The sequence below is a fragment of the Aquarana catesbeiana genome, linkage group LG03 (genome assembly GCF_042186555.1).
Source record: "Aquarana catesbeiana isolate 2022-GZ linkage group LG03, ASM4218655v1, whole genome shotgun sequence".
Classification (NCBI taxonomy): domain Eukaryota; kingdom Metazoa; phylum Chordata; class Amphibia; order Anura; family Ranidae; genus Aquarana; species Aquarana catesbeiana.
The window spans coordinates 446,688,084-446,708,988 of NC_133326.1; the positions used below are offsets into that span (position 1 = coordinate 446,688,084).

The following is a 20,905-nucleotide window of genomic DNA, read 5'->3' on the forward strand; positions in this document are numbered from 1 at the left end:
AGTTCAATAGCCAGTAGCCAATAGCTGCCCTTGCGTCGTTTTTGGTCCGTCAGACTAGCATACAGACGAACGGTTTTCCAGATAGGAATTGAGTCCGTCGGGAAGATTTGAAACATGTTCTATTTCTAGGTCCATCAGAATTTTAGAAAGAAAAAGTCTGATGAAGCCCACACACGATCAGAATTTCCGACGGAATTATTCCGTCAGACCTTTTCTTCTGGAAAGTCAGGTTGTGTTTACACGGCATAAGAGAAGTCTACTCAAAGGGGTATTCACTTGGCTTTGCAGAGGAATCTGACTTATTACAAAGGGCAAAATTTAGCTGGTTATTGACTGAAGTCTCCAATGATAAGTAGAGGCAAGTCAGACTGACCCAGAAGGTAAAGCAGTAGTGCACGCAGTACCTCACTAGTGAAAGGAGGAGGAATAAATATCATTGCCAGCACACATTAGAACAATTTACAGTGCAAAATAAGTACCTTATCTCAGTGTCAATTTTCACATCACAAGGTATGAAGTTCAGGGCTATGTTGATCATATCATTAACCTCTGTGTATATGAAGAGTGTGTGGGATGGTACACAAATCCCATCTATACCCTAGCAACACAATTATAGGTATCCTGTGTCAGATGAGTCTTTTAAACAGCAAATCACTGGATGATATTTCTGAAGATTTACAAATACCTGAGCGCTTTTCAGTATGTCTTGTCTGGCCTCACCCTAAATACTAATACAGTACCTAATACTAATACTGTATATTTCTACAGTAAGTGCTCTATTTTGGTTTCCTAAATATGTCAGACTATATCATTATAAAAGGGGGTAGTATAAATTAAGTTAGCGACAAATTGTACCATACATCTGGGAGCAGTGAATAGTTGATGTAACAGCATCATACAGTATATACAAACTGTATAGAGGTAGGTAAAGAGGTAAAGAATACTTCTACACGTTTCTCCTGCATATAAAATATGGCCACTCTTACTCTATAGGGGGAAAAGTTTAAAATAAAAATAAAATTGTACTTAATTCCCAAGAGAAGAGACTAAAAAAAGCACTGCACCACATGCAAAGAGCTACTCTTCATGCATAGATAAAAGACATCCTGGCTACAGATAATGGGGTTGATTTACTAAAGGAAAATATACTGTGCACTCCAAGTGCCCTTGCTTCAGAGCTTAGCAAATGAGGTAAAGCTTCACTTTGCAAAGAATACTCAATCACAAGCAAGGAAAATAAAAAACAGCATTTTTGCTTGTACATGATTGGATAATAGAAACCAGCAGAGCTTCCCCTCAGACCTAGAGTAAATGCACTTAAAGTGCACAATATATTTGCCTTTAGTAAATCAATCTCAATGTCTTTATGCATAAGATATGATGACAGCGGGATAACTTTCATGCCATTGTTGAGGCTGAGAAAGGGTAGTAACCAAACATACAAATCGCTAAGCCCTGATGCGCATGTTATGGTGGAGAAGTGAAGCAAAATGGATAACTTTTCTATGTTCATTGCAGTACCAAAATGAGTAAGTACTTTCCTGTCCTATTGGGAGAGAAGTGGAAGAGCTAGATAACCCAAAATTCAGTATCTCAGAAAATTAGAATATTAAATAAGATCAATTAAAAAAAAAAAAAAAATGTTTAATACAGAAATGTTGGCTTACTGAAAAGTATGCCCATGTACAGTATAGTATGCACTCAATACTTGGTCGGGGCAACTTTTGCATGAATTACTCAATCAATGCATGGAGGCAATCAGCCTGTGGAACTGCAGAGGTGTTATGGAAGCCCAGGCTGCTTTGATATCCTATGGGGTGTAGGTCAGGTGAGTTTGCTGGCCAATCAAGCACAGTGATACCATGATCATTAAACCAGGTATTGGTACTTTTGGCAGTGTGGGCAGGTGCCAAGTCCTACTGGAAAATGAAATCAGCACCAATACTGTACATGGAGATACTTTTCAGTAAGCTAACATTTCTTTATTGCGATACATTTTTTTTATTGGTCATATGTAATCTAATTTTCTGAGATACTGAATTTTGGGTTTTCACTAGCTGTAAGCCATAATCATCAAAATTAAAAGAAAGAAATGCTTGAAATATATCACTCTGTGTGTAACGCATCTATATAAAATATATGAGTTTCACTTTTTGAATTGAATTACTGAAATAAATCAACTTTTTGATGATATTCTAATTTTATGAGATGCATGTGTGTGTATGTATGTGTATATACAGTGGGGACGGAAAGTATTCAGACCCCTTTAAATTTTTCACTCTTTGTTATATTGCAGTCATTTGCTAAAATCATTTAAGTTCATTTTTTTCCTCATTAAATGTACACACAGCACCCCATATTGACAGAAAAACACAGAATTGTTGACATTTTTGCACATTTATTAACCACTTGACATCTGCGTCATAGCCGAATGACGGCTACAGCGCGGACCTGAATTCCCGGGAGGCCCTCATATGATTGCCTCCCCTGTGCACGTGCCCTGCACGCGCCCTACAGGGCGCGCGTGGAGCGCACTGTGATCATCGAGTCACTGAGATGTGGGTGATCACCGATCCGAGTAAGGGGCCGGTCCTGGCCCCTTACCATGTGATCAGCTGTCAGCCAATGACAGCTGATCACATGATCAAAACAAAAGCTCTGTGATCGGGTTTTATGTTCTCCTCACGCTGACAGCGCGAGGATAAAAAAAAGCTGATCACGGCTTATCAGCAAGGGACATCTGTCCCGAAGAGGAAGAGGCAATTCTGCCTCAATTGTGCTACCAGTACCCCCTGCCAGTGCCACCTGACAGTGCCCACAGTGCCACCTATCAATGCCCATGAGTACCACCTATCAATGCCCACAAGTGCCACCTATCAATGCCCACCAGTGGTGGCAATCAGTGCCACCTAGCAGTGCTGCCTATCAGTGTAACCGAACAGTGCCCATTATTGCCACCCATCAGTGCCCATCACCGCCACCCATCAGTGCCCATCACTGCCGCCTTATCAGCGTACATCAATGAAGGCGAAAAATTACCTTTTTTAAAATTTTATAACAAAATATTAAAAAAATATTTTTTTTTTTTTTTTTTTTAATTCGGTCTTTTTACATTTTTTTAACAAAAAATAAAAACCGCAAAGGTAATCAAATACCACTAAAAGAAAGCTCTATTTGTGGGAAAAAAATGATAAAAATTTCATTTGGGTACAGTGTTGTATGACCGCGCAATTGTCATTCAAAGTGCGTCAGCGCTGAAAGCTGAAAATTGGTCTGGCTAGGAGGGGGGTTTAAGTGCCCAGTAAGCAAGTGGTTAAAAGAGAAAAACTGAAATATCACACGGTCCTAAGTATTCAGACCCTTTGCTGTGACACTCATATATTTAACTCAGGTGCTGTCCATTTCTTCTGATCATCCTTGAGATGGTTCTACACCTTCATTTGAGTCCAGCTGTGTTTGATTATACTGATTGGACTTGATTAGGAAAGCCACACACCTGTCTAAATAAGACCTTACAGCTCACAGTGCATGTCAGAGCAAATCAGAATCATGAGGTCAAAGGAACTGCCTGAAGAGCTCAGAGACAGAATTGTGGCAAGGCACAGATCTGGCCAAGGTTACAAAAAAATTTCTGCTGCACTTAAGGTTCCTAAGAGCACAGTGGCCTCCATAATCCTTAAATGGAAGATGTTTGGGATGGCCAGAACCCTTCCTAGAGCTGGCCGTCCGGCCAAACTGAACTATGGAGGGAGAAGAGCCTTGGTGAGAGAGGTAAACAAGAACCTAAAGATCACTGTGGCTGAGCTCCAGAGATGCAGTCGGGAGATGGGAGAAAGTTGAAGAAAGTCAACCATCACTGCAGCCCTTAATTCTAAGCAGTATGTGTGGAGAAAACCAGGCACTGATCATCACCTGTCCAATACAGTCCCAACAGTGAAGCACGGTGGTGGCAGCATCATGCTGTGGGGGTGTTTTTTAGCTACAGGGACAGGACGACTGGTTGCAATCGAGGGAAAGATGAATGCGGCCAAGTACAGGGATATCCTGGACGAAAACCTTCTCCAGAGTGCTCAGGACCTCAGACTGGGGCGAAGGTTTACCTTCCAACAAGACAATGACCCTAAGCACACAGCTAAAATAACAAAGGAGTGGCTTCACAACAACTCCGTGACTGTTCTTGGCCCAAAAATGGCTGTCCACCAACGTTTACCATCCAACCTGACAGAACTGGAGAGGATCTGCAAGGAGGAATGGCAGAGGATCCCCAAATCCAGGTGTGAAAAACTTGCATCTTTCCCAAAAAGACTCATGGCTGTATTAGATCAAAAGGGTGCATCTACTAAATACTGAGCAAAGGGTCTGAATACTTAGGACCATGCAATATTTCAGTTTTTCTTTTTTAACCTCCCTGGCGGTATTCCCGAGTGTGGCTTGGGGTTAAATTTCAGCACCATTAGCAGTAACCCCGAACCACACTCGGGATTGCATTGCAGGATCCTGGTTCGGTATACTTACCTTGTCCCCAGGATCCTGCGATGTCCCCCCGCGGTGTCTGCGGGCTCTGTCCTCCTCCGAAGCCTCTCTGTGCCAGGCTCCGTTCCCTGCGAGCGTCGCGACGCACAGGGGTGAAGCCTGGCGGCAAATTTTAAAAGATGTAAAAATCATAACACATACAGTACTGTAATCTTACAGATTACAGTACTTTATGAAATCATTTCACTTCCCTTTTGTCCCCAGTGCTTTGTCCAAAGTCCTGCATGCAGTTTTATATTATATATACTGTTCTTTCTGCCTGGAAACTTGAGATTGTCCATAGCAACCAAAAAGTGTCCCTTTACATCAAAAGTGGCTTTAGACCAGCTAGAAAAAATCATGGGGAAATTTTATTATTATTATATTATTATTTTTTTTAATTATTTATATTTATTATATTATAATTTATGATTTTGTGTTTCAAACTTCATCATACCTGGGATATCTACTAGACTCTTGGTGGACAGATCTAAGTGTGTTATTGCTAAGAATTACAGGCCTACAATATAAAGCGCCAAATTTCCATGCAAAATAATTGTACTGCTTTCAGCACCTAAAATCCGAAATAATCATACCGCCAGGGAGGTTAATAAATCTGCAAAAATGTCAACAATTCTATGTTTTTCTGTCAATATGGGGTGCTGTGTGAACATTAATGAGGAAAAAAATGAACTTAAATGATTTTAGCAAATGGCTGCAATATAACAAAGAGTGAAAAATGTAAGGGGGTCTGAATACTTTCCGTACTTTCCGTCCCCACTGTGTGTATATATATATATATATATATATATATATATATATATATATATATATATATATATATATATATATATATATATATATATATATATATATATATATATATATATAGTATCTCACAAAAGTGAGTACACCCCTCACATTTTTGTAAAGTTTTTAATTTAATCTTTTCATGTGACAACACTGCAGAAATGACACTTTGCTACAATGTAAAGTAGTGAGTGTACAGCTTGTATAACAGTGTCAATTTGCTGTCCCCTCAAAATAACTCAACACACAGCCATTAATGTCTAAACCGCTGGCAACAAAAGTGAGTACACCCCTAAGTGAAAATGTCCAAATTGGGCCCAATTAGCCATTTTCCCTCCCGGGTGTCATGTGACTTGTTAGTGTTACAAGGTCTCAGGTGTGAATGGGGAGCAGGTGTTGTAAATTTGGTGTTATCGCTCTCACACTGGTCACTGGAAGTTCAACATGGCACCTAATGGCAAAGAACTCTCTGAGGATCTGAAAAAAGAATTGTTGCTCTACATAAAGATGGCCTAGGCTATAAGAAAATTGCCAAGACCCTGAAACTGAACTGCAGCATGGCAGCCAAGACCATACAGTGGTTTAACAGAAACTCAGAACAGGCCTCGCCATGGTCAACTAAAGAAGTTGAGTGCACGTGCTCAGCCTCATATCCAGAGGGTGTCCTTGGGAAATAGATGTATGAGTGCTACCAGCATTGCTGCAGAGGTTGAAGGGGTGGGGGGTCAGCCTGTCAGTGCTCAGACCATACGCCGCATGCTGCATCAAATTGGTCTGCATGGATTTCGTCCCAGAAGGAAAAGTCTTCTAAAGATGATCCATAAGAAAGCCCGCAAACAGTTTGCTGAAGACAAGCAGACTAAGGACATGGATTACTGGAACCATGTCCTGTGGTCTGATGAGACCAAGATAAACTTATTTGGTGCAGATGGTGTCAAGCGTTTGTGGTGGAAACCAGGTGAGGAGTACACAGACAAGTGTGTCTTGCCTACTGTCAAGCTTGGTGGTGGGAGTGTCATGGTCTGGGGCTGCATGAGTGCTGCCGGCACTGGGGAGCTACAGTTCATTGAGGGACCCATGAATGCCAACATGTACTGTGACATACTGAAGCAGAGCATGATCCCCTTCCTTCGGAGACTGGGCCGCAGGGCAGTATTCCAACATGATAAGGACCCCAAACACACCTCCAAGATGACCACTGCCTTGCTAAAGAAGCTGTGGGTAAAGGTGATGAACTGGCCAAGCATGTCTCCAGACCTAAACCCTATTGAGCATCTGTGGGGCATCCTCAAATGCAAGGTGGAGGAGCGCAAGATCTCTAACATCCACCAGATCAATGATGTTGTCATGGAGGAGTGGACAAGGACTCCAGTGGCAACCTGTGAAGCTCTGGTGAACTCCATGTCCAAGAGGGTTAAGGCAGTGCTGGAAAATAATGGTGGCCACACAAAATATTGAAACTTTGGGCCCGATTTGGACATGTTCACTTAGGGGTGTACTCACTTTTGTTGCCAGCGGTTTAGACATTGATGGCTGTGTGTTGAGTTATTTTGAGGGGACAGCAAACTTATACTGTTATACAATCTGTTGACTCACTACTTTACATCGTAGCAAAATGTCATTTCTTCAGTGTTGTCACATGAAAAGATAGAATAAAATATTTACAAAAATGTGAGGGATGTACTCACTTTTAGGAGATACTGTATATACATACATTATATATATATATATATATATATATATAGATGTACCATTAGGGTACCTAAAAAGTATGTTACTGTACATCCTTTTGGTATTAAAAAAAGAAGCCTATTCCTTGTCAGTAATACAATCTACAAAAAAACAGAACGCAATGACTTGCAAATCTCATGAACCCATTTTTTTTCACAACAGAAAAAAGATAATATTTCCACAGTTTAAAAAATGTACTATTTTAAGAAAAATAATAAGATAGTTTTGAAATTCATAGCATCAACTCCTCTCAAAAAAGTTGCAACAGTGCCATGTTTACCACAGTGTAGCATCCCCTCTTCTAACACTCTGTAAATGTTTTGGAACTAAGGAGACCACTTGCTGGAGGTTTGGGAGAGGAATGTTGTCCCGTTCTTCCTTGATATAGGATTCTTCTTCCCTGATATAGGATTTTAACTCCTCAATGGTCCTGGGTCATCTTTGTTGTATTTTTTTGTTTCAAATATTTTTAATTGGTTAAAGGTCCAGACTGCAGGCAGGCCAGTCAAGCACCTAGATTCTTCTATTACAAAGCCATGCTGTTGTCATAGATGCAGTATGTAGTTTAACATTGTCCCGCTGAAGTATGCAAGGCCTTCCCTAAAGCCTGGACATATTTTTCAGCATTGATGGTGCAAGCTGCCCATTTCATACGCACTAAAGCACTGCACACCATCAGAGATGCAGGCTTTTGAACTGAGAGCTGATAACAGGCCAGAAGGTCTCTTTCCTCTTTAGTCCAGAGGAAACGGCAACCATAGTTGCCAAAAAGGACAAATGTCAAAATTTAGATTCATCTGACCACAGAACAGTTTTCAACTTTCCAACAGACCATTTTAATTAAGCGTTGGCCCAGAGAAGAAAGCGAAGTTTCTGGATCATGTTCATATATGGCTTCTTCTTTAAATTAGAGCTTTACCTTACATTTTTGATTGGCCCAGAAAAGTGTATTCACAGAGAGTGATTTATGGAAGTATTCCTGAGCCCATGCAGCATCACAGAATCATGCCTGTTTTTAATACAGTGCTGTCTAAAGGCCCAAATAACACGGGCATCTAATATTGTGTTCGACCTTGTCCCTTGTGCAAAGAGATTTCTCTGAATTCTATGAATCTTTTGATGATATAATGTACTGTAGACGATGATATATAACTTTTTTTTTAAATTCTGTTTATTGGTTTTAACAAAAGTAGAAAACAGTTTACAATACAGATCCTCTAGGCATTCCCCGGCTCAGAAAAGTACAAAGCTTACAAAACTTAAGGTTTTTTTTTTTTTTAAATATGGGCTAGCAACTAAAACAAGATCACGTGCCAACCCAAAACATGGGCTGCTCATTCATTTAGGAAGAATAATACATTCATAAGAAACTTCATAAGCAACACATAATCTATACATGATGAAATACCCTTAAGAAGGGTATATGTATTGGTTGAGTGGGATTAGTGACAAGGGACTCCAGCCAAATTTTCTATACTGTTGAACTTACTGGGCATCCACAAGAGTGGCATGTGGCTTTATAAAGGGGAATTGCAGAGTTAACCAAGGCCTTCCAAAAGTTAAAAGAGGGCACCTCCAGTTGCTTCTATTTTATTAATATTGCCTTCCAGGCATAAAGTAGCAGCAAACCTATAAGGGTTTTGGTTGCTGTGTGGTGTGTCAGAGTGCCCACTAAGACCAAGAGGATGATATATTTAAAGTCTTCGCAACTTTGCATTAAGAAAGATTATTCTGAAATTGTTTGACAGTTTTTAGATGCAGTTTTTCACAGATTGGTAAACCTCTGCCCATCGTTACCTCTGAGACACTGTGAATCTCTAAGATGGTTTTTATACCCAGTCATACTACTGACCTGTTGCCAATTAACCTAATTAGTTGAAAAATGTTCTTCCATTGCTTCCTTGTAAGTACCACTTACTTTGCCAGCTTTTTGTTTCCCTGTCTCAACTCTTCTGAGACGTATTACTGCCATCAATTTTAAAATTACCTTATTTTCTTCTTAAATGGTACATTTTCTCAGTTCAACATTTGATACATTTCCTATATTCTATTGTGAAAAAATAGGGGTTTATGAGATATGCAAACCATTGCCAGAGCAGGAAGAATCAGGCAGCAATGAAAACATTCCAAGTTCTAAGCCTTCCCCACTTTAACAAAAAAGCTGTATGTGTCTGTTTTGCAGTTGGAGAGATATCCCATCACTTCCTGTCTTCACAGTAAGTGACAGGAAATCTCCCAAAGAGGAACACAGATCTCCCATTTGAGATATTTCCCTTCACTTCTTGTCCTGTAGATGCAACAAGTGAGAGGAAATGTTTACAACATGAGAGGAGTTTCTCTCTGTTGTCACCAGAAAAAGTGTTCCCATTTGAAGGTGACCCCCTCATCTCTTGTTTTGCTCATAACTGTATCATTTTGAATTTCATCACTTTCTGTTTCCGTGACAATAGCCACCAGGACAATGTATATATATCTAGCAAAGATATGACAATGTAAACCTGACAAAGACTCTAACCCTTTGCTGCTCTAAAATCTGCATCTAAAATTAGTAGAAAAAAAAATTGTAGAGTTGTTTTTTCTTTTGATCCTACCTGTCAGTATTTGTATATAAGCTTATACATGATGATGCCGTATGACATGATGGAATATTGGGCAAAGCAGTGAGCCAATCCTATAGAGAGTGTACAGAACTCTTCCATACAATAAATATTTAGATAATCTGTGCTGGCTGCAGATTAAATAAAGTTATTTTTTAAGGCTAAATAACAAAAAAGGCTTATGCAGCATTTATTCTTTTTAAATAAAAGTTAAATTGCCATTTGAAATGATGAGTTGGTAGCCTTAATACTAGATTACTAGAAAGAAAGTCAGCTGTGTTTAAACATTATCTTCCTAACAATATCAACTTTAATTTAAAAAATAATTATTTTCTGATGGGCTCTTGAAACTTTTACATATTTGTTCACGAATATGATCAACCATCTTTTGCAAGCAACTTGCCAATTATGTTACCTTTTTTACCTCAAATAAAAGAGAGAAATATATGGTTTCTTTTTATGTTTTCAAATTACCTTCATGCTTGCTTACAACTGTTTTTTAATTAGGTTATCTGAAACTTCCCTGCATTTACTGCTCCTCTCCTGAGGATGTTGTAAGTTTAACTGTGTATGAGTGGCAGCTACAATGAAGTTATAGTGATTAAGACAGCCATATGTTCTATACACATAGGGCCTACACGTGCTTACAAATTACACATGGCAATCAAAAAAAAAATCTAAAAAAAATCAAGTGGGATCAAAAGGACAAAGTACAGAATTCTAAAGAGGGAACTAAAAGCGATTTCACATAACTAAAACAAATCTAAAATGCATAGCAAATATGTTATAGGTAGAAAGTGGCCATGTGCCTTAAAACAGGCCACATTAAGTACATAAACCATGAACATATAGTTTTGATTTTCTGCACCTTCGTTACCATAATATGATTAATTGGTAACTATGTATAAAGTAAAACTGGGATGTATTTGTAACCTGTTTAAATACACTCTGTCTGCTTCTGTATATTTTCTAGACTGCATTACTGTAACCATTTAATAAAGTGAGAAATACCTTCTGTCCCAGAAAAAGACTTTTGGTAGAAAGGATTGTGAATCCATTGGCCGGTGCCCCTTCTGTTGTACTGTCTGCACTTGCAGCTTTGCTAACTTCGCCTTGCTTCTTCTGAGTGCATAAATTGAATAAACACATAAGATTTTGTTATACAGAACAGGCATTTATATAATATAATATCACATGTACAGTATATTATAGCATACCAGATGTATGAACTTGTCAAAGGAATTAAACCAAACCTGTAGTATCTCTAAATCCACTAAATGAACAACCCAACAAAGCAGGAACCAAAAGATACCTACTTTTAAAGTGTATGTAAACCCTAATAATAAACATCATATTTGCTCCCTTTTGGCCTGCTTAATATAACATTTAAACCATTTATTATATCGGTTATTGATCATGTCAGGAAATCAGAGCCATTCTTTGTTCTGTCCACAGTTCTTCTGTTATCTCAAGGATTCCTAACACTTAGTTATTATCTTGAATTACAGAACCATTAGTTCCTATATTGTGGCAATTAAGTTATTGGATGGGATTCAATAGTTTAACAACAGAAAACTAGACTGGGCTGATACCAAGTCAATTTCAGTCCACTAAAAGGCATTTTTGTATAAATTTGCAAGAGGAAATTAGGAGCTGAGTGTAAAGTATGTTTAGCAGATCGTAGTTGCATAGTTAGTCAGATTAAAAAGAGACACAAGTCCATCCTGTTCAACCATTCAACAGGTATTTTTCTGTAAACTATACTCCTAAAGCCTTGAAGTGGAACTAAACCAATCAATTTAGGTTTCAAAAAACAGTTACATTCCGACACGTGCAAGGAATGTAACTGTCCCATTTGCTTTTGCTGTAAACCAAACTGTGAAAGCATCAAATGGTTGGTGTTATAACTGATCACATGTGCAGCATCATGGCAGTTGAAGTTCAAACAGAGGCAAAGAGGGCAGCTTCCTTGGCTGAACACGATAGGAGGGTTTAGTTCCACATTAACAAGCATTTTTTGGCATCATCAGCAGTCCGCACCTCTGGCCACATGCAGTACTGCATAGACCAGCAGTCACCGTGGAACAAATTATCTGAGTTTCCATTGATTCCTATGGGGAAACTCGCTTTGATATACGAGTACTTTGGATTACACGCATGCTTCTGGAAGGTATTACGCTTGTAATCCAAGGTACTACTGTACTAAGGGGCTTTGTCCAACAGAATATATGTAAACAAAGTTAGTCCTTATAAAAAGTGCTTTTAGTGCAAAATAATCAGTCCCAAAGTCAACATATATGAACTTCAGTCTTCTTCATCAAATAGTGCATGCAAAGATTCCTAAAGCGCAAAGGTACGCCACTCTGTCACCAGCAGTGTGCCCAACCTACACCAACTATATGCACTCATCAGACAGATCAAATATTAAGGCATGTATGGTACATAGTTACATAGTAGGTGAGGTTGAAAAAAAGACACACGTCCATCAAGTCCAACCTATGTGTGTGATTATATGTCAGTATTACATTGTATATCCCTGTATGTTGAGGTCATTCAGGTGATTATCTAATAGTTTTTTGAAGTTATCAATGCCCCCCTGCTGAAACCACCGCCTGTGGAAGGGAATTCCACATCCTTGCCACTCTTATGCCCCGTACATACAGTCAGATTTTCCGACGCAAAATGCTCGATGGGAGCTTGCTGTCGGAAATTCCGACCATGTGTAGGCTCCATCGGACATTTTCCATCGGAATTTCCGACACACAAGATCTGGATCTCAAATTTTCCGACAACAAAATCAGTTCTCGTAAATTCTGATCGTGTCCGATGCACAAAGTTCCACGCATGCTCGGAATCAAGCAGAAGAGCCGCACTAGCTATTGAACGTCATTTTTCTCGGCTCGTCGTACGTGTTGTACACCACTGCGTTCTTGGTGAAAGGAATTTTCAACAAGATTTGTGTGATCATGTGTATGCAAGACAAGTTTGAGCCAATATCCATCGGAAAAAATCCATGGATTTTGTCAGAATGTCCGATCATGTGTACGCGGCATAACAGTAAAGAACCATCTGCGCAGTTTAAGGTTAAACCTCTTTTCTTTTAATTTTAGTGAGTGGCCACATGTCTTATTAAACTCCCTTCCACGAAAAAGTTTTATCCCTATTGTGGGGTCACCAGTATGGCATTTGTAAATTGAAATCATATCCCCTCTCAAGCGTCTCTTCTCCAGAGAGAATAAGCTCAGTGCTCGCAACCTTTCTTCATAACTAAAATCCTCCAGACCCTTTATAAGCTTTGTTGCCCTTCTTTGTACTCGCTCCATTTCCAGTACATCCTTCCTGAGGACTGGTGCTCAGAACTGGACAGCATACTCCAGGTGAGGCCGGACCAACGTCTTGTAGAGTGGGAGAATTATCGCTTTATCCCTGGAGTTAATCACCTTTTTAATGCATGCCAATATTCTGTTTGCCTTGTTAGCAGCAGCTTGGCCTTGCATGCCATTGCTGAGTCTATCATCTACTAGGACCCCCAGGTCCTTTTCCATCCTAGATTCCCCCAGAGTTTCACCCCCTAGTGTATAGATTGCATTCATATTTTTGCCACTCAAATGCATTATTTTACATTTTCTACATTAAACCTCATTTGTCATGTAGTTGCCCACCCCATTAATTTGTTCAGATCTTCTTGCAAGGTTTCCACATCCTGCGGACAAGTTATTGCCCTGCTTAGCTTAGTGTTGTCTGTAAATACAGAGAATGAGCTGTTTACCCCATCCTCCAGGTCATTTATTAACAAATTAAACAGGATTGGTCCCAGCACAGAACCCTGGGGGACCCCACTTTCCAACCCTGACCATTCTGAGTATTTGGTCATTCATCACCACCCTCTGAACTCGCCCTTGTAGCCAGATTTCAATCCATGTACTCACCCTATGGACCATGCCAACGGAACTTACTTTGTGCAGTGAACTTTTATGCGGAACTGTGTCAAATACTTTTGCAAAATCCAGATACACCACATCACCGGCCCCTCCTTTCTCTAGATGGCAGCTCACCTCCTCATAGAAGGTTAATATATTGGTTTGGCAAGAACGATTCTTCATGAATCCATGCTGATTATTGCTAATGATACCGTTTTCATTACTAAAATCTTGTATATAGTCCCTTATCTTCCCCTCCAAGAGCTTGCATACTATTGATGTTAGGCTAACTGGTCTGTAATTCCCAGGGATGTATTTTGGCCCTTTTTTAAATATTGGTGCTATATTGGCTTTTCTACAATCAGCTGGTACCATTCCAGTCAGTAGACTGTCAGTAAAAATTAGGAACAATGGTCTGGCAATTACTTGACTGAGTTCCCTAAATACCCTCTGGTGCAAGCCATCTGGTCCCCATGATTTATTAATGTTTAAGTTTCCCAAGTCTATTTCTAATTCTGTCCTCTGTTATGCCCTGTACACACGGTCAGACATTGATCGGATATTCCGACAACAAAATCCATGGATTTTTTTCCGACGGATGTTGGCTCAAACTTGTCTTGCATACACACAGTCACACAAAGTTGTCGGAAAATCCGATCGTTCTGAATGCGGTGACGTAAAACACGTACATCGGGACTATAAATGGGGCAGTAGCCAATAGCTTTCGTCTCTTAATTTATTCTGAGCATGCGTGGCACTTTGTGCGTCGCATTTGTGTACACACGATCGGAATTTCCGACAGCGGATTTTGTTGTCGGAAAATTTTATAGCAAGCTCTCAAACTTTGTGTGTCTGAAATTCCTATGGAAAATGTGTGATGGAGCCTACACACGGTCGAAATTTCCGACAACAAGGTCCTATCACACATTTTCCATCGGAAAATCCTATCGTGTGTACAGGGCATTAGCCATGATGGTGCTTCCTTTGATGTGTCATGAGGACAAACACTGCAGTGTTGGTTACTGAAGCCCCCCGATTCCCTCGTGAAGACTGAGGAGAAGAATAAATTCAATACCTTCACCATCTCCCCATCCTTTGTAACCAGATGTCCTTCCTAATTCTTTATGGGGCCAATATGGTCTGTCCTCCCTTTTTTACTGTTTATATACCCAAATTATTTTTTTGCTCTCCTCCGCTATGTGTCTTTCGTGTTCTATCTTAGATGCCCCAATTGCACCCTTCCATATCCTGCTGCATTCTTTGTAAAGTCTTAGACGCATGTGTGGTTCCTTCCGCCCAGTCTATGTCTGGATAAATAAAATCCCCTATTATGATAACACTTCCCATCCTTGCTGCTAATCCAAATTGTGATAGGAGGTCCATCTCCCCATTCTTCCTCCCTCAGGTTAATCCTGTGTCACCAGGATATATAAGAGGTGTAGACTGGGCACACTGCTGGTGACAGAGTGGAGTACCTTTGCACTATGGGAATCTTTGCATGCACTATATGATGAAGAAGACTGAAGTTCATATATGTTGACTTTGGGACTATTTATTTTGACCTAAAAGTAATTTTTATAAGGACTACTTAGGTTTACATATATTCTGTTGGGGGAAGCCCCTTAAAGTGGATGTAAACCCAATGTCATCCTTTCTAAACTACTGCCATAGGGGTTATCTACAAGGATATACATGCCTCCTGCATGTATCTTTACCTGTCAAATGTCTCCCCTATGTTATTAGACCCGCAAAACTGCATATTCTGTGGGTGGGTCTGTTGTCTGGAGCTCGGTGGGTGGATTTGTGATGTCAGTAGACTCCCCGCCCACCTCTACACTCCCCTTGTCAATATTCATTTTCTCTGTGTATTTCTAACACTGAACTTCTGCTGAACTTCTGCTATCATCTCTAACATCCAGTGAAAACACAGGAAAGTAACCACATGACTTCAGCATGCCAAATCATGCTAAGGTGTGTTACAGCCAATCCTTGCAGAGCTGCTGAAGAAAGGAGTGGGATGGAATTAAAAAATACTGCATGTCTCTTAGGCTAGTGCACGAGATGTAAATCACCTGTCACTCACAGCAAGGGGGAGTATTTGACAAAGTTTTTCTCAGTTTGTCAAGAATTGTCTCACTGAACAATAAAAGGGGATTGCTCAGAGATGGATTAACTCTGTGTGGCAAGACTGGGCTCAAATGATAGCAAATCTTATACTCTACAGTATGATATAAAAAAAAAAAAAAATTGGGGTTTACATCCACTTTAACCATTCCCTACCCGCCTATAGTCAAATGACGTCCACAGATGGGATCTCCCATCCTGGGTGGACGTCATATGACGGCCTCGGGTTCCCGGCCACCTAGGGGGCGCCCGCCGCGTTGCTCGGGACCCGGTGCGTGTGCCCGGCCCCTGCGATGTCCGCCGGGCACCCGCGATTGCCCGTTAACCGGGCCGGACCGTGGATCTCTGTGTGTAAACACAGAGATCCACGTCCTGTCAGCTCAGAGGAGAGCGATCTGTGTTGCCAGAACGGAGGGACACTGATTGGTCTCCTCCCCTTGTGCGTCCCCTCCCCCTACAGTTAGAAGCATTCCCTAGGAAACACATTTAATCCTCCCCGCCCCCTAGTGGTTAACCCCTTCACTGCCTGTCACATTTACACAGTAATCAATGCAATTTTATAGCATTGATCGCTGTATAAATGTAAATGGTCCCAAAAATGTGTCAAAAGTGTCCGATGTGTCCGCCATAATGTCGCAGTCAGGAAAAAAAATTGCGATCGCCGCTATTACTAGTAAAAAAAAAAAAAAAAAATTTTTTTTAAAAAATGCCATAAATCTATCCCGTATTTTATAGACGCTATAACTTTTGCGCAAACCAATCAATATACGCTTATTGCGATTTTTTTTACCAAAAATATGTAGAAGAATATGTATCGGCCGAAACTGAGGAAAAAATTTTTTTTTTTTTTTTAAAAATTGGGATATTTATTATAGCAAAAAGTAAAAAATATTGTCTTTTTTTCAAAATTGTCGCTCTTCTTTTGTTTATAGCGCAAAAAATAAAAACAGCAGAGGTGATCAAATACCACCAAAAGAAAGCTCTATTGGTGGGAGAAAAAAGGACGTCAATTTTGTTTGGGTACAACGTCGCACGACTGCGCAATTGTCGTTTAAAGTGCGACAGTGCTGAAAACTAAAAATTGGTCTGGGAAGGAAGGGGGTGAAAATGCCCGGTATTGAACCGGTTAATACTGTATATGAATCATTTTTATTAAATTGCTTCTATATATTTTTTGGCACTACTTTTATTAATGCACTTATTATACATATACTGTGCTATAAGTGCTGCACTGTCACGTTTTATATAAAGGATCAAAGTGGACTGCTACCACAATCAGATCATAGCAGATCCTGACATTCAGGTGATAAAATCAAGTATTGGCAGATACTATATATCCTTGCCCATCTTGATTGAAGAGATACTGTATACATCCATCAATGGCCAGTCTTAAGCTGGCCATACATTATACAATTTTCTTGTTCAATTTCCTTTAGATTTACCTTCAACTATGTAGTGCAAGGGCCTGCCTGATTGCATACAATTTGAAAGTGTTTAGGTATGATCCCATTGTATATGGTTTTGGTAAATATAATGGGAAATTGTACAATAAAAATGTATAATGTATGGCCAGCCTTAAAGCTCCTTAAATAATAAGCTCTAACAAAATTATCCTTTATTCCCTGTTCAGTTCTCAGTGGGGCTGATTTACTAAAGGCAAATAGAGGGTTCACTTTGCAAGGGAGGTTGTACTTTGCAAGGAAATTTTCCCCAGAGTTTAGTGAATGAGGTTAAGCTCTGCTAAATTCCACCATCCAATCATGTACAAGTAAAAATGCAACTTTTTTATTTTCTTTGCATGTAACTGGATATTCTTTCTAAAGTGAAATGAACAGCCTATTTGACTTTAATAAATCAACCCCTGTGTCTCATTGTGCAGTTCATTTGTGTTGTCATTGAATGGTCAGTTTGAGTAGTAAAGCTCCATGCAAAGATCTTATGATTTTAGATTTGCTTCCTCTTTTTACTTGTATGTTCACAGCTAATAATGTCAGTAAATATAACCTCCTCCTGACTAAGCACTTGGTTTCGTCACAGTTCGCTCTTTTGATTTGACCTTTTACATAATCTTCCCACCAGGTTCTTGTGCAATATTGTATTTCCTATTACACGCATATACTCAAAACACATATTAGCTAAATTGCCTTTAAATAGTGTATCATTTCAATGTCACTATTTATTTTAATGGAGAGACATGCAACCTTCTGACATTTATAATAAGCCAAGTCCGGGATGCAGGAAGTGGCTATTTAATGTGACCTCAGTTGGGGTAGCTTAGACACAGAAAGCTTTGTCTTTATGAGACATTTTTTAATACAAGAGATATTATACCTAAAATAAGTGCAAGGAAGTAAAATGCTTACCTTCAGATTATTAGCAGTTAAATAACTTTGAACATTTCCACATTAACAGAAATAGGTTTATAAAATAACACAGGTCCACATCTATCAATGTGCGTAAAATAAGAACTGTATGTGTTGCCTTACAGTAACCATTTATACTCAACTTACAAAGAAAAATGACAGTTTGAATCAAAGTTTGAAACGTATTGCTAACTAGTGTCGTGTATGTAAAAACAGTTATTTGTGACATCTTTATAAATATATTTCTGTACAGTAGCCCATAAGGTCTATGAAGTTAAAGTTTGGTTGTAATATATTAAAATTAGAGATGAATAAAATGATCCATGCAAACTAAGATTTAGCCCACATCAGGGTGCTAAAATCATACAATTTGCTGGCCCATCATAAAAACAACATGTTATGAAAATATGGGAGACGATGATGCTGAATTAGATTTAAATGAGCAAGTTCCAGGGCTGCCATTCTCATACTTGTAATTTAGATGACTTATTATAAACTTAGAATAAGCATGTGTGTATTGGGTCTTTGGACATCTGGTACACCTATGCCATCAGGTCAGTGGCTACTATGTACTGTATTTAAAAGAAAAATGAGCATAACAGCTACTAGTTAATATACAAAAAAGCCGCGCTTGAAAATTGATCAAATAATTTGTGAAAATAGTCCTTGTGACAAAATGTCCGACACCAATACATTAATAAATTGAATGATGAAAAATTGTTGTTTTCAATAAACCATAGCTGATGTTAAAAGTTCAGGTATCACACTTCCTGTAAGATGAAATGCTTACCAGATAGCAAGCCAAATAAGACAGGTGGCTATAAACCCAGCCCGGGCCTTTGGGGAACCTTTCCGGATACGTCCTGGACAGAATTCACTCACAGATTGGATCAGACCCACGAAGGTTGTACCCAAAAAAACGTTTTAAATAACATAATGTAATACTGACATGGATAGGTTTTTTTAAAAAAAATTAAAATAAAAATGACACTCCACCAGTGATAAATCATAGAATTCATACAATATCTAGTGCCGTAGGCCCAAAAGGAACAGTGAGGTGAGTGACATCAACCATACAAAATAGTGAAAAAATCTTGTGTATGAAGAGCTAGTGCAAAAACCATCCAAAAAAGCCGCTTACCAGAAATGAAACCAAAGAGGCATGTGATAAACCACCAGATGATAGATGGAAAAAAGGAAGGGATCTGAGGCCGCTTACCAGATTTAATTAAGATTGGAGCATACAACTAGTTAGCAGAAAAGGTGAAGGAATACCCAGGTGCAGATCTGAGGCCGCTTACCAGATACAATATAAATTGGAGCATATGACTATTCACCAAAAAAAGGATTAAAGGAATACCAAGGTGCTGCAAACCACATAAAAAACCTGCTTACCAGACAGCAGGCTCTTTAGTGGCAGATTAATTTATTCACAGAACCGGCTTCCTGGCATGGGGCTACGAGGATCCATTCAGCCATCCATAATTCGGGCTCCGCAATGCATATATATAAAAAATGATGGCAATAGTGTAATATGTACAAACTATTTATTAAAATGAAGAAATGACACTTACTGTGTAGCAAGATAAAAAGATAAAAAATCACAACGCCGGCCGGCATACGAACAAACTCCCGTCCTCTGTGATGCAGCGTGGTGACGTCAGCACGTCCCTCCCAAACGCGTTTCGTCATAGGCTGACGTTCTCAATGGGGAACGGGCAGCGTGCTAAACCACCACTAAATATACTAACTCCAAGCCTCGCTCTGAGTGCCGCTGCGGGAAACACAGAGCGCCATCTTGGATATGGGCATAACTCATGTATGTTCCCATAGGGGAACGCCACTCAGAGTCCCGCCATGGAAACAACAAGGCATCAGTTTGTTCGTATGCTGGCCGGCGTTGTGATTTTTTATCTTTTTATCTTGCTACACTGTAAGTGTCATTTCTTCATTTTAATAAATAGTTTGTACATATTACACTATTGCCATCATTTTTATATATATGCATTGCGGAGCCCGAATTATGGATGGCTGAATGGACCCTCGTAGCCCCATGCCAGGAAGCCGGTTCTGTGAATAAATTAATCTGCCACTAAAGAACCTGCTGTCTGGTAAGCAGGTTTTTTATGCGGTTTGCAGCACCTTGGTATTCCTTTCATCCTTTTTTTGCTGAATAGTCATATGCTCTAATTTATATTGTATCTGGTAAGTGGCCTCAGATCTGCACCTGGATATTCCTTCACCTTTTCTGCTAACTAGTTGTATGCTCCAATCTTAATTAAATCTGGTAAGCGGCCTCAGATCCCTTCCTTTTTTCCATCTATCATCTGGTGGTTTATCACATGCCTCTTTGGTTTCATTTCTGGTAAGCGGCTTTTTTGGATGGTTTTTGCACTAGCTCTTCATACACGAGATTTTTTCACTATTTTGTATGGTTGATGTCACTCACCTCATTGTTCCTTTTGGGCCTACGGCACTAGATATTGTATGAATTCTATGATTTATCACTGGTGGAGTGTCATTTTTATTTTTATTTTTTTTTTTTAAAACCTATCCATGTCAGTATTACGCTATGTTATTTAAAACATTTTTTTGGGTACAACCTTCGTGGATCTGATCCAATCTGTGAGTGAATTCTGTCCAGGACGTATCCGGAAAGGTTCCCCAAAGGCCCAGGCTGGGTTTATAGCCACCTGTCTTATTTGGCTTGCTATCTGGTAAGCATTTCATCTTACAGAAAGTGTGATACCTGAACTTTTAACATCAGCTATGGATTATTGAAAACAACAATTTTTCATCATTCAATTTATTAATGTATTGGTGTCGGACATTTTATCACAAGGACTAT

At 39.4% G+C, this 20,905-nt stretch overlaps 1 protein-coding gene across 2 annotated transcripts in view; it reads right to left on the bottom strand.

Annotated features, from left to right (window-relative positions):
- Positions 1–20,905, bottom strand: part of MACROH2A1 (macroH2A.1 histone) — a 203,755-nt gene that overhangs the window by 122,701 nt on the left and 60,149 nt on the right. For both annotated transcript variants that reach the window (XM_073620820.1, XM_073620821.1), the window contains exon 5: positions 10,662–10,772. In XM_073620820.1, the coding sequence (XP_073476921.1) occupies positions 10,662–10,772 (111 nt within the window). The remainder of the gene's footprint in view (positions 1–10,661; positions 10,773–20,905) is intronic.